This window comes from Physcomitrium patens, chromosome 1, assembly GCF_059467195.1.
Source record: "Physcomitrium patens ecotype Gransden chromosome 1, ASM5946719v1, whole genome shotgun sequence".
Lineage (NCBI taxonomy): Eukaryota > Viridiplantae > Streptophyta > Bryopsida > Funariales > Funariaceae > Physcomitrium > Physcomitrium patens.
Window position 1 is genome coordinate 3169795 of NC_143410.1, and position 14131 is coordinate 3183925.

General features: G+C 37.7%; 1 protein-coding gene across 1 annotated transcript; it reads left to right on the top strand.

Annotated features, from left to right (window-relative positions):
• The first annotated feature begins 5925 nt into the window (after positions 1-5925).
• LOC112280534 (uncharacterized) lies at positions 5926-10855 on the top strand. The gene is made up of 3 exons (XM_024516164.3): positions 5926-8842; positions 9114-9245; positions 9490-10855. The coding sequence occupies exons 1-3, from the start codon at positions 6834-6836 to the stop codon at positions 10103-10105; spliced, it is 2757 nt and encodes a 918-aa protein (XP_024371932.1). The 5' UTR covers positions 5926-6833; the 3' UTR covers positions 10106-10855.
• Positions 10856-14131: the final 3276 nt, after the last annotated feature.

Consider the following 14131-nt stretch of genomic DNA (forward strand, 5'->3'; position numbering starts at 1 on the left):
AGTTTTTAATTCGTGTTATTTTTTATCCTAATTAATCCCATCTTGAAGCCTACTTTGGTATGAACCATTACTCTTGTTAACATTGGTACATCCAAAAACCATGTCTGTTTTGAATTCTTGATTTTGATTTTGATTTTTTTGTTATTACTTTGTCAAACTATCTTATACAACATATTCTTCAAATCCTCTCATCACATAATAATTATTGTTACCATTTTTCTTTTATTAAAAAAATAATAATAAAATTCTTCTACATTAATTTTGGAATACCTTGAAAATTAGTTCACCGTTAGAATAATTCCAATGGATTATTTTGAAACTTAAGCAAGAAAAGACGAATAACGTTTTTTAAGTAAGTAAATAAACAAACTGTTTTGGAAAACATAACTTTTTTAATCATGATATACCCGGGTAATATCTAGGTGATACCCGGATGAGATTTTGAATTTTCAGGTTTGGTTATTATATATATATATATATATATATATATATAATACTAATAAGCAGTCTTCATGCGCATTCTGAGGATCATAAAAGCCTCACAGAGCCAAACATTGATTCAAAGATTATTGAATACTGATGATACCCACCCCTTTCAATATGTGTCCCCCTTCCCAAATAATTCACCCAAAGTCAGTGTTTCATTTTGTCCCCTTCCTTGGACTGCTCTTCAACAGAATTACACTTGTTCCTTTAATCTTTAATCTTTTTATATTTATCTGTAACTCTATACACATTTGCAGCTACAAATCTTCTTTGTGAAACAACGAAATATTTATTATTCATTTTTAATCAGGACTACAATTGGAAAATTGGCCAATTTGAAGGATTTGATTAAAGATGGCTCCAAAGAAATGAGAGAAGAATGAGAATGTTTTAGGTAACAAGCTAGATTGAGTATTGCAATTTTTTTTTTTCAATATTTGCATTGAAAGGTGTGTGCTTTTTTATTCACATGGGTGTTATAGACAATTGAAATGCAAAGTGTGAAGAATGAAATAGAATGATGGAAAGGTTCAAACTTGAATAAAGTGAGATTGGTTTATATTTATTGTTCAAGTTCATTTTAGCTTAATATTCAAGAAAATAATATAAATTATATGAGACATGGTAGAATATCATATATAACATATGAGCTATAGTATAATATTATGGAGCCTTATTTAGACAAGTTAGATCTACAACTCTTTTTGGATGCCCCATTTTGTCACACAAATTTATTGTAAAAGTTTGTTAAATCTATCATGAAAGAATTCTAAAAATAATCACTTGTCTTTGAAGCCTTGTATACATTGAAGCAAGATTGTGACTATTTTCAATTTTATGAACACTTATTCTGCACTCTCCTCTGAGTTCAAGACTCTTTTATATATATATACATATAATCTTCATTTCTTGTTAAATACATGACAATTTGTTTTCTAAAAAAAAAAATCAGATTTTTTATTTAGTTTTATTTTGGTTTATAAAACACCAAAATACACTAGATTTTGAGTTTCTGTTCATAACCAATATTATTTTTAATATGATAAGAAATGAAATATGTATGTATGTATGTATGTGTGTATGTATGTATATTGTTGAAGAAATTTAAAACATCAATAGCTAGTCATATTATTTTGAAAATATACTACAAGAAGTTACAAGAATATTTTAGAATAACAAATACTATTGTGTTTCTAGCCAATTTTTATCCAAAATGTCAAAGAATAAGCTTAGTGAAGTTTTATTGATTATATAATTAAAATCATATATAAGAATATACAAGAATACACATTTTAAAATTTAGTATGTAAAGTGTAAGCACTTCAATGGTTTATATTGCTTTACTTATAAACACTATATTCAATTGAACATAATACAAGAAGTCTACAATGCCAAGCAACTTGCTATATGAAAGAAATTGTGCCAAAATTAAATTGTTTCAATACGAATTTGTAGAAAAATCTGAATACTATGTATTAAATATTACAAGAAGGAACTTTCCAACCTACATAAAAATGAATAAATAAATAAATAAAGGATTACCTCTTGGAAAGAACATCTAAATATGATAGTAAACGAATACCGCTCAATCCTAGTTAATTACATGATTCCAATCACAAATTATCCTACTTAAAAAAGTGCTTGGTTTTAAAAAATGTAATTCAAAATTAATAATATTTAAGTAATAATATTTAAGTAATAATAATAACATATAAAGAAAATATATATGAAAACTAAGACTATTTGATTTTTGAGTTAATATAAAATAAAATTGAACATCAAATTATATTTCTGCTATTAAGGAATTAAAGACTTATAACCATTGAGAAATCATGAGATTAAACTTTAAGTTTTTAATGATGATTTTGAAGATTTCCAAATTTTGGAGCTAGTATTTCTTATTTCTTCTCCTTGTTTTTTTCATTACTGGTCTTATAGGCTTGCCAAAGCCTTTTCTATTCCTTATTTTAAAATGTTTGCAATTAAATTGCATTAGGTGTGAGTAAATTAAACTATGTTTGTTCATAATGTTTTACTTGATTTTATTTCTTTATCTTTCTCTCAATCAATTCTTCGTTGCTTCATTGTTTCTATAGAACATAATAGTTATTTTTTAATTTAAAATCATAAGTTAAAAATGATGTGTGTATATATATTTGCATATACCTGAAGATTCTTCAACTGTAAAATACAAGTATAAAGTACTTTACAAAACATTTTGAAATATGCTTTTGATTCATTGATGGATATATGTTTTACTTACAATGTTCTGAATCAAAATTTGGCCTTAACAATTAAAACAAAATGCCAAAAAACAGATTTAATCAGTAAAAGTAGGTATAAAATACACCAATCAAAATGCCATTGCTTATTGGGTTTATCACAATTGAAACTTTAGCTTCCTTACTGGCAAGTATAATCAGAACTAATTCTCTTTTCAACCTTGTCATTTCAATTAATTATGAATGGATCTTACAAGATACACAACCATCCTTCCAAGTCAATCATGTACAATAGTTTATCTACAATAGGGTTTTTTAAATTATTTTTTTTATAAAAAAATTAACTGCAGTAAAGTGATTCTTTACTGCAGTTAATTGGGGGTTTCAAACATGACCTTTTTGGGTGATATTTCACCCGTGACATTTGCTCCAAGTATTTTGTGATGTTTTGAAATATCACTTGATAGGTCACCAAATCACCCACTTTGTGAGGTGGGTGATTTTGAGAGTGAAATATCAAATGAGGGGTTTTTATATAATGAATTATCTTATGATTACAATCAGTATTTTGTGCATATTTTTTATGTGAAAATGACATCAGAATTGAGCAAAGTTATGTTTTGTGTAATGCAATTTTTATTTATTTTATTTATTTTTATTTCTTAATGTTTTTGGTGTCCTGCACATTGGCATAAAGAGCAGTCTGTCTGGACAATATGTACATACAGTGCACTCATGCAACTTAACAACTTTCGCAAAATGAGATCAAATCAAATCATGAGTCAACTATTGCCTTGACCCCATTAAACTAACCCCCATTTCCCCCACTTTGTCTTATGGGTTCAAATTAAAAAGCCTTCAAAAACTGTAAACCTAAAAAAAAAACTAAAAAAAAAGAAAAGAAAAAAAAGAAGTCTTCAATGCCAACACTATTCAGCAGTTGAGAGTACTGGTGAATCAGTTCAGCCTGCAATTAAGGAAACAGTCCAGCTCAAGGACACAATTAAATCAATATCTCTTAACAAAACCACGTGCTAACAAAACCTTCACTTTCTATGGGTACTGTTTGACATGCATATCTTGCTTTATTTTTATTTTATTATCGACATTTATATTTATATTTCATCCAGTATGAGCAAATTGGGAGCATAGGACTGGTCTACAATGGCAACAGATGCTACAAGAATTAATTTTTTTTTAATAAGAAAGTGTGATCAATGGCATGGATGCAAAAGCATCAATCTAACATTAATGCATAAATGCTATTTTCATTGTTTTTTTTGGAGCTTGTCAAATATTGCATTCCAAATGTTGACCATAGAGTTGGGAAATATGTTATGATATGTGTAGCTCCCATGTAGATGGAAAGCCACATCCCGGTTGTGTTAAGAACTTGAATCCCTATGTTGAAAGAAAATTTAGACTTCCGTCAAATCGTGTCAATGACCTTGTACGAAGAAAACTTACAAAGTGGGTGTTGACCACGTGACCCAAACACAAGGAATTTTAGAGATGTTCAAATGTCACCATCTTCAATGACTACCTAATGATATGTTTGTTCACTTTACCCTAAATTTCCAAGACCAAATGATGCTTGACAACTCACCACACATGATTATTGTTCTCTTTAAGTATTTTGAGGTGTATTATGTGACATGATGTTGATGAATTTGGAGGAGTTTACATTGTGATTTGGATGTAAGGATTGCTAAATTGTTAGTAATAGTGCAAGGGACCAAAAAGATAACAATAGTCCACCTTCATCATCATATTCTCACAGTTTGTATAAATGAAATAAAACAATATATATATATATATATATATATATATATATAATTCAAAAATATTTTTTGTTTTTCAATTTTTTGGTTTTTGTTTAAGTTTATGTTTATGTTTTTCTTTTTATATCATGAGAGAAAATCATTCAAATTAATGATAATCTAACAACTTCAACTCTTAGATTATTGCAACATTCTCAAAGCAGGTTTTTGTTAATCACCCACTCTGATAGTGATGTTGTTGCATGGATGCATCACCCAGAATTTCATTTTCTTCTAACCTAATTTACAAGGATCAGTTTACAACACAATAGATGGAGCAATTTAATAGTTATTTCTCAAAATTTCAAACAATCTCTATCTATCCTCTTCAAAATTTTGCACACAGGTTGCAAGTTCTTAAATATTCCAGTCAACTTACTCAAAAAATTACTAGACTGAAACGTCTTTTTGTGTGTGTGTGTGTGTGTTTTTTAATGGTAGTAACAGATATTAATTTTAATATCAACGACGTAAATACATTCTAATAGGAATATTCCATACTTCTCTTTTAAACTGAAGAACATACCATCCACCAAAACCCAAAATCAAAAAATGAACTCACCAACAAAAACATCTCCAAATTTTCTTTGTTTAATCTATGAAAATTACCAAACGTGGAAGAGCACAATTTCTTCAAATTAAACTAATTCACACTGGAAATCAAAATGCTTGAAAATTCCTCAGTAGTATTAATTCACAAAGGCATTTAAAAAACAAGGACAAGGAATTCTTCACAGCTCTACACAAACACGATCACAACCTCATCCTCACATTCGTTCCAGAAAAAATGAAAAAAAGGAAAAACTTTGAAATACCAGCAAGAATTACATATCACATGATTCTAAATTCGCAAAGAATAAAACGAATGAAAAAAATAAAAAAAATAAAAAAACAAATGACAAGTAAATAATAATAATAATAATAAACACTATTTTGATGAGACTCAATAAGTTCCAAAGATTTGCATGGGAGAGGAATACAAGCCATGTGCAAAAACTTCAGCAATCTGAATCCAGTTTGCTGAATCCACCGCAAACCAACTGATCATACATACCACAGATTTCAAAGCAAAGCAAAGCAAAGCTAGAGCTTCTTCTGCACTTTCATACTTCAAAAGGGTGGCTGTTGTCCACGCTGGACTCACAATTTGTCCAGGATTTGTGAGTATTTTCACCGACTGCGAGGTTTGTTTTTTGCCCGCATTTGGAGTTGCAGGTGAATGGAGCTATGGTGAAATCACCGGCTGAGTGGCTTCATGGGGTCAAATGGGCAAGAGCTGCAGTCAAACAAGGGATGAAAGCAGGTAACCGATGGCTTCTCATGCGCAAGCAAGGTCTGCAAAATGGAAGAAGACTTACAAAACAAAACATGATGATGGCGTTTTCAAGGTAGTGCCGAGGTAGTGTGGTGCGAGGCGGTGCGGCATTGATGCTTGATCTGCGTCGCAAGCAACAACAACGCAGGCTTTAGTGATGCCACCCACTGCTACTGCCCCACTGACACTGCTTTTTGCCTTCCCTCCGTCCCCTACCCTGACGCCTCTCCATCTCCACTGCGCCTGAACGATCTGTGCCAGGCTCCCGCAGATTGCGCACACTCAGAAGCTGTGGTCTTGTTGGTGCGATTTGTGGCGGAGGTTGTGAATATGGGTCGATAGCACCTGTCGTTTTGTGGATGCTGATTAAGTTGCGGTGATTGCGAGTTGAATGTCAACTCTGGCGGCTACCCCATTGCGAGGCTGAGCTGGGTTTTGTGGTTGTCATTCATAGGGATATGTATCTCTGTCCATGGTCTTGCATTTTTGGTGCTGCAGCTCACTCGCGGAGTGTCATGTGAAGACGAATTGGGAGCCGTGCATATCTAGGGTCGGGAGATTGAATTTCGCTGCACGTAGACTTGCGTACGCTCGCTCTTGCCTGCGTTGAGACGCTCTTGAAGGGTTCAAGTTTCCTGCGAGAGCTTAAGGACTGCAGATCAAGATAAGTGGGAGCCATGGTGGTGGTTCGATTGAGCGTCGTCGGACGAGCTTGTCATCTGGGAGCTTGAGTTTTGCCCGTGAGCTAGTAGGGTCGCTGTTTTGCTCCGCTACATCGTGATAGCGAAGCCTTGCAGTGAGGTAGCAGAAGCCATGTCGTCGTCATCAAGAGGGTTCGTGACGCTTGCAGTATGCACGAGCAGCAATAGCAGCAGCAGCAGCAGTAATAGGCTGCTAAGCTCTTGGCTGACCGGCGGGGTTGGCTGGAGAATATTAGTGGAATGATTTCGGGATTGAAAATTTGGTGGACCTGGGATTGTTATCTTTTTCATGCAGGTACGAGGGGAAATGTTAAGAATCTGCCATCTGCACACAATGTGGATTTGGATACGGACGTGGTGGGCAGTTGCCTACGTGATTCAGAACTTGGTTGTGAGCGTGGTGGCTCTCCTGAGCAGCGAGGCGCGAACAATGCAGCAGCTGCAGCAGGAGCTCCGTGTGCGGGAGAGCTCATGGCCTGCGTTAGAGGATCCTTGCACGAGGTGGCAAGGGGTGCAATGTGAGGGCGACCACGTAAAAAGCATACTTCTGAGTGATCTCCCGAGACAGTCCAACGAAACTATGCATGTTTACCTCGACGTCATCCAGGGTTTACCCAACTTACGAGAGCTCAATGCATCAGGTTTCCCGCTCCGGCGACCAATCCCTGATTCGTTCACAAGCCTTAGAGCCCTACAAGTACTGGATCTGACGGCGACTGTGATCGATGGGGGCATACCCACGACGCTGGGCAATTTGTCAAGCTTGAGGTTTCTGTCTCTTGCAAGCAATGAGCTCACGGGGAGCATCCCAGAGTCGATTGGCAACCTCGTGAATCTCGTTTCCCTAAACCTGTCGTTCAACAGGCTGCTAGGCCCCATTCCGTCGGGCTTGTTTAACGCAACAGGGTTAGTGAATATAGACCTCTCTCATAACAATCTCACAGGGCACTTGCCACCAGCAGTTGGTAGGCTTGCCATGTCGCAATCCTTGGTTGTGTCGAATAACGAGCTCACGGGTTCGCTGCCTTCGCAGCTTGGGAACCTCACATTCTTGAAACAGCTAGACTTGTCGCACAATCTTTTCTCGGGCGCAATCCCACCCGACCTCGGAAAACTGAGGAACTTAGATGTTTTGACCCTCGAAACTAACAATCTCAGCGGGAAATTCCCCCCAGAAATCTCACAATGTACAAGTCTCCGTATTTTTAACATGCGGCAGAATCAAGTGGAGGGGGTTCTCTCTGAAGCAATTGGCGACTTGCGGAAGCTCGTCACGCTCGATGCCTCCAGCAACCGCATGACAGGTCTTTTGCCCTCAGGGGTAGGCACCTTCGTGCTGCTCCAGACCCTGGACATTGCTCACAATTACTTCTATGGATCGATTCCGGAACTCTTTGGGACGCTGCAGAATATACAATCCTTAAACCTCTCCAACAATTTCTTCAACGGCAGTCTGCCGGTCGGACTCATACCCAACGCAGTGTTGAAGAAGAACTGCCTTACAAGTTCCCCGGGGCAGCATGCTCCTCGCACATGCTTCAAATTCTATGCCAGGCACGGTGTGATCTTCGGTGAGCACGCCTCTTCCCCAGATTCAGCTCCCCAAACCCCAATCCTGTTCCTACCCCCGCCATCTCCCACCTCTGAAGCCACCACCAAGCACTTGGTGCCCATTCTCGCTGGTACCCTGGGCGGTGTGGTCCTGATCGTCGTGATCGCATCCCTTGCCGTCTGTTTCCACCTCTGCGAAAAGAAGCCCAAGAATCTTGACGCATCGGGTAGGACTCATGGAAGCGTCGGCAGTGCACGAGGGGGCTCCGCAAGGGTCAGCGCTGCAGCGGTGCCCACGAACCGCATGGGTGAGGTTTTCTCATACGCCCAGCTGCAGCAAGCCACGAATAACTACGCATCTGAGAATCTAATCTGCAACGGCCACTCCGGGGATTTGTACAAGGGCCTGCTGGAGAGCGGGGCGATGGTGGCTGTCAAGAGAATAGACCTCACCAAGGTTCGCACGCAGTCGTATCTGCAGGAGCTGGAGGTGCTGGGGCGCGCTTCCCATACCCGGCTAGTGTTGCTGCTCGGTCACTGCCTTGACAGAGATGAGGAGAAGTTTTTGGTATACAAGTATACGCCGAACGGCACCTTGGCGTCTGCACTGCACAAGAAAAGCAGTCCCCGGCCCTATGAGGATGGTTTACAGAGCTTGGATTGGATCACTCGGCTCAAGATTGCGATCGGTGTTGCGGAGGCGCTCTCGTACCTTCACTCTGAATGCTCCCCGCCCATTGTTCACAGGTACATCTAAACATTTCCCCTAAATTCCCCTAATCAACTTTGCTCTAATCCCTTGTGGATCCATTGGACGCTTCTAAAATTTCATGGTACTTGGCAGCGTCTTCTCCTGTCAGTATTTGATGCTGCTCCTGTGAATTCCCAACTTTTCCGTTGCTTATTTCAGTGAGTTTTTGATGCAGCTACAGTCATGTTCAATGCACTAATTGGCACTGTTGCAGCTTCAATTTAGTGTTGAGTGTTCAATTCCGATTTCTCTCGCTTGTTTTGGCAGAGATGTGAAGGCAAGCAGCATCCTTCTGGATGACAAGTTTGAGGTCAGGCTCGGGAGCTTGAGCGATGCTAGGGTGCAAGATGGAAACTCTCATCCTAGTCGCCGCATTACCCGTTGGCTCGGCTTGTCGCAGTGAGTCCATGCGATTTCTATTTTATAATCATACGACACAACATAAGACTGCTTGCTGCAATCTGCACCTTTTTGCCTTGAAAAATAATTTCTCAATCTCGTTGCTTCGTTCCCGGTCGCTTGCCATAATCAGATAACCATACAATGCCAACTGATTCTTTCTGTTCATTCGAATCCTTTCCCGAAGGAGAGGACCATGCTTAGTACTTATCCCTAACATGTGGATTTGCTTCTTGTGGAGCAGACCATCAGACTCAGGAGATTCAGGTCTAGGGTTTTCAACCAGCTCTGACGTTTACAGCTTCGGAGAGGTGCTGATGGAGCTTGTATCAGGGAAGCTTGGCATAAGCGGGACAAAAACAGACCCTGAAAGTGAGGCCTGGCTGGAGTGGGCGCTGCCACTGATCAACGTGCACGACAAGGAGTCCCTGCCCAAGCTAGTGGACCCATCGCTCATCGTGGACGAAGACCTACTTGGAGAAGTCTGGGCCATTGCTATAATCGCCCGTGCATGCCTCCACACCAAGCCCCACAAGCGGCCCAGTATGCGTCATGTGCTGAAGGCGCTGGAGAATCCGCACAAGGTAGTGCGAGAGGAGCATTTTGGAGAATCCTTTCGGAGAAACGAAATGCGGACGTCGTCCCACAGCTCCTGGAACGAGGCTCTGTTCGGAAGCTGGCGGTATCACCATAGTAAGGATGCGGCCGTGACGAGCTTGCGGGAGGATGGCTACCATTGCACCCTGTCTGTTGCGAAGTCTTGTGGGATGGCTTCGTCTAGTGCTCCACCGCACGCCAGGCGGGGCTCCAGTGACACTGCACCTGAACCCACCGAGGAAGATCCACATGATATGCTGTAAAGGGTTCACAATTCAAGGGCATTTTCTGCAATGGCAGGCTCCTTGCGGCTTAATTCTTTAAGATAGATTCAATGGTCCTTCGCTGGTGAGAAGGAACAGTGGTGTACACTTTCTAGAGGCCATTTCAGAAAACAAAACAAAAAACTTTGCACCTCCTCTACATCGCCACTGAATCATTCTGCTGCCCTACTTGTACACGACCTTTTGACAGCAAACGGCGTCTTAGCAAGTGCTGAGTAGGTTTGGAGTGTTCCCTTTGTGTAACTTGATATGGGCCCCTGATCAGCTAGTTTTTTCTCATGCAAGCTTCAACCATTGTGAAGCTCAATTGCATTTGTTGGAATCTGGCTACAGGTGCCGAACGCTTACTTATTAGGTGGAGAAAGTGAGTCAATTTAGCGGAAAAGAATCTTAGCTACTTCTTTGAGATAGTTTTCATTTTCTAGAGAATGCTGATGTTGCAACATTTCTATTTTGATAGGAGATTCTGCGGAGGTTATCAGAGCTCTAGGTGAGTTGATTGACATAGAAATCTCTTATCATAGGGAAACAATTGGAAGAGTTCTGGAAAAACCTGGTGCTATATCCTTTCATCAGCCATTTGCCTAGCAAGCACAGATGGATTTTTGCGGCAAACTTGGGTTCCACAACCATGGTTTCCAAGAGTTTCAGCCTCCCCTGATGCGAGGAATTGAATATGTAAATCCAATGAGTATTTTTTTTGTATTTGAACGAGGCCTCTTTGAAATATTTCGTTCTTCTAGGTCGCCCTAACCTGATTTTAAGGTGCACATGTGCGTTCAGGGCCAATTTTTAAAACTATCCTTGAGGAAGCATTTTTCAGTAGGTTGTGAGAGGCAAGTATGAACATAAGGCTTTATTCAGCTCAAGTTCTGAGTAAGATAGCTTTTTTGAGGCCAACTATGAACAGTGATTACTTCCCACCAACACACTGCACACTAAGTTCATGAAGCTGTTCGCAGCACCACCGCAGCTAGAATTGATTGAATCTTAAAATGTAGGCTCAACTCTTCTTTAATCTAATCCAGGGACTGTAACGAACTCTTGTTATTCAGGCCTTGAAGCAGCAATTCTTAGCACTAATTGTTGAAGAGCGTCTTTGAGACCTGGGTTATTTAGAGTCAAATTGTATGTTAATATATGTGATATTATCTAGTACTTAGCCAATTTAGTGAATCATGCCACATCTTTTAGTGTACTGAACAATGATAAATCTATCAGTGCAAAGTACCAATCTATCAGTACATTGATAAATTTGATAATATTTTGTGGACTAGCTAATCTTATTTATAATTTGTTCTACTACCCTGGATTTTCTAAAATATTCTTAGATGGTGGGCCTTACTTAAATAACCACCTTAAATTCCTTTTAGAAGGTTATATGGTGGGCCCTACCTAAATAACCGCCCTAAGCCATTTCTAAAAGGTTCCATGATGGATCTTATATAGTCAACTAACTTAGCCCTAATTCTATAAACTTCCATAATTTCTTAAACTTAATTCCAACTATCTATTTTTGTGTATCAACAATATAATTATCTTACCTATACCCTGTTACACATCAAAACCAAGATGAAGAGTTAAGTAATTCATTGCTACAAAAGAAATAAGATTTAGTAAAGTTTGCATTCTACTTTCTATTATTAATTGTAGATTCTTTGTATTTGTGACACTAAAGAGATGAAGAATCAACAATCAAGAAATTCAATTTAAGAACTATTGTTTGCTAAATTATCAAACAAGATAATATGATTATTACAACCTTCAAGACAACATAATAGAAATGAAGACCTTCAAGGTGTATATGTTTTTTTTCAAATAAATGGTAAGATACAATATATTTGATATCACAACCTTATGGGAGACTCTTAATATTTGATAATATTATTGGAGGTAGGAACTACATTTGATGGAGTTTTAAATTTTTTATTTAAAAAAAGTTATAAAGGTCTTCATAATGATTAGATATCATGGTGGTTTTTCTGCTTTGACCTAAAACTTTAAAAATGGTTGAATGGACATATAAACTATCTTTAAAGGAAACAAAGATCAAAATATGTAGCAAATATAATTTGTCGCATCTTAGACTTTTTCAATAAGAAATCACTGATCCTTATGGAACTTGTCTCTAGAAGAAGAGATAATATTATAAATATACATATTTATTTCAATAATTACTTTAATAATATGAATAGATAGAAATTAATAAAAATTGATAAATACTATATGTGATTATTTTCTAAGAAATTTGGATCATGCATAATATTGCAAATTATTTGTAATTTTTTAAAAAAATTATTATATTTTTTTAAAAGATAATTTTTTTGATTCAAAAATAAACTTTGATAAAAAAAAATTGTGGTTTGTTAAAACAACCACTATAGATGGTAAGAGATAGTTGGGTTTGAATTTTTTTGGAATATAGGATTTGTTAGAAAGTTTTTACATAGATTCTATTTTTGTGTTGTAATTTTGATAAGATTAATTTTGCAAGAACATGTTGTAGGCTTCCAGTTGCATTTCTATGACATAAACTGTGAAGGTCATCAATGTCTACAACAATGTTCAAAATACACTTAGACTTTTCAATTGCCCATTATTCGAAATGGGAGGTTTTTATCCATTAGGCATGTGGATTTCATAAAATGCAAAGTGGAATTCCTTGGTCCAAAAACCAGCACATTGGCATCCATCACTGAGAGAGCACACACACGATCATTGTTGGTTTAGAACGGACTAGATAGAGGACCACAAATTGTACTTCAATTAGCTTGCATTACCTGTGACAATGCCAACAACCAAGAGTAGTTACAGCATTAAATATGCAGCTATTGGGTACTCCCATAGCCGTGGTACTTCGAGTAGAACTACGAGAAGCAAAAGACCAGTACCTTGAGAAAATTTACCTGCACAACAACCCACCTTGGAGAAGACATGGCAAAGCAGCCTGAGCCTGTTGTTGTTGCTGTTGTTGTTGTTGTTGTTGTTTTTTTTTTTTTTTTTTTTTCCTGCAGAAGGAGAAATACCACAGCTGGTGGTGCATTGAAAAGTAGTGCTAATGAGAATCTGCTCTCAGCCTCTACCTTCGGAGTCATGAAACCATTCAATTCACTGCTGGGAAAGATGTCTCAGTGTAAGAAAAAAAAGAACTGTAGAAACTGAGGGGAGTGCAACTGTGGCGAACACAACTATAAAGAAGCACCAACTTCGACACAACGTAGAAGTCTCGAAGCTGAATCAGCAGTGTGTGGGTCGCCTTCGCTCTATTCTCTCGCCTTTCAAAGAATTGACCTAGATTTAAGTTTTTATTTTTGCTGTGTCGTGGCACCTCTACTGCAACTGGCATTTTTACTTAACTGATGTGTATACAGAACGTTCCATGTAAATTTGATTATGAATATCAATTGAGGTTACTGTGTAAATTTGTGTGCATGCTAAGTTGTTACATCCACTTTGCGTGTTGTTAAAGTCCTCAACTGTTATCTTATTGTAGGGTTATTCTCACTTCTTCTACTCATGGCAGATACTCTAGTGAAAGAACCGAGTTTGCTATGTGGTTTGAGTGTGGTGATAATCTACAAGGTATTGTTTACAAAATCCTCTCACGAATTGAATTAAATGAATTTCATAAAAAATTCACAGAAGCATTTACCAAGCAAGGGAAAAACTGAGTATTGATGTTTCCTTGCACTGCAGCTATTTGTTTTTCATTTTCATTAAAAATGACAACCAGTATTTTACTCTGCATTTTACTTTACTGAGAAAGTTTAAAGTTATCAATGTCAATGCTTCATATGAAACATGTTCATAGAGACTCTGTCGAGGATGATTACTCATTCTTCAGTACAAGTCATACACTTGAGACCGTCGAAATTGAAAGGAGCATGAACATTTCTTAAACATTGTAGACCCATAAGTGCATCTTTGTTCGAAAAGTCATCTAAGCATGAAGCTTCAACAACAATAATCGAAAAATTTAGATTGGATGTCCTCTTTCAGATGCTG

Excerpts from the sequence above, each read along its gene's own strand:
- LOC112280534 (XM_024516164.3), top strand. The coding sequence starts at position 6,834 with ATGCAGGTACGAGGGGAAATGTTAAGAATCTGCCATCTGCACACAATG. Across the intron at positions 8,843-9,113 it reads TCCCCGCCCATTGTTCACAG|AGATGTGAAGGCAAGCAGCA; the intron begins GTACATCTAAAC and ends TTGTTTTGGCAG. Across the intron at positions 9,246-9,489 it reads CGTTGGCTCGGCTTGTCGCA|ACCATCAGACTCAGGAGATT; the intron begins GTGAGTCCATGC and ends CTTGTGGAGCAG.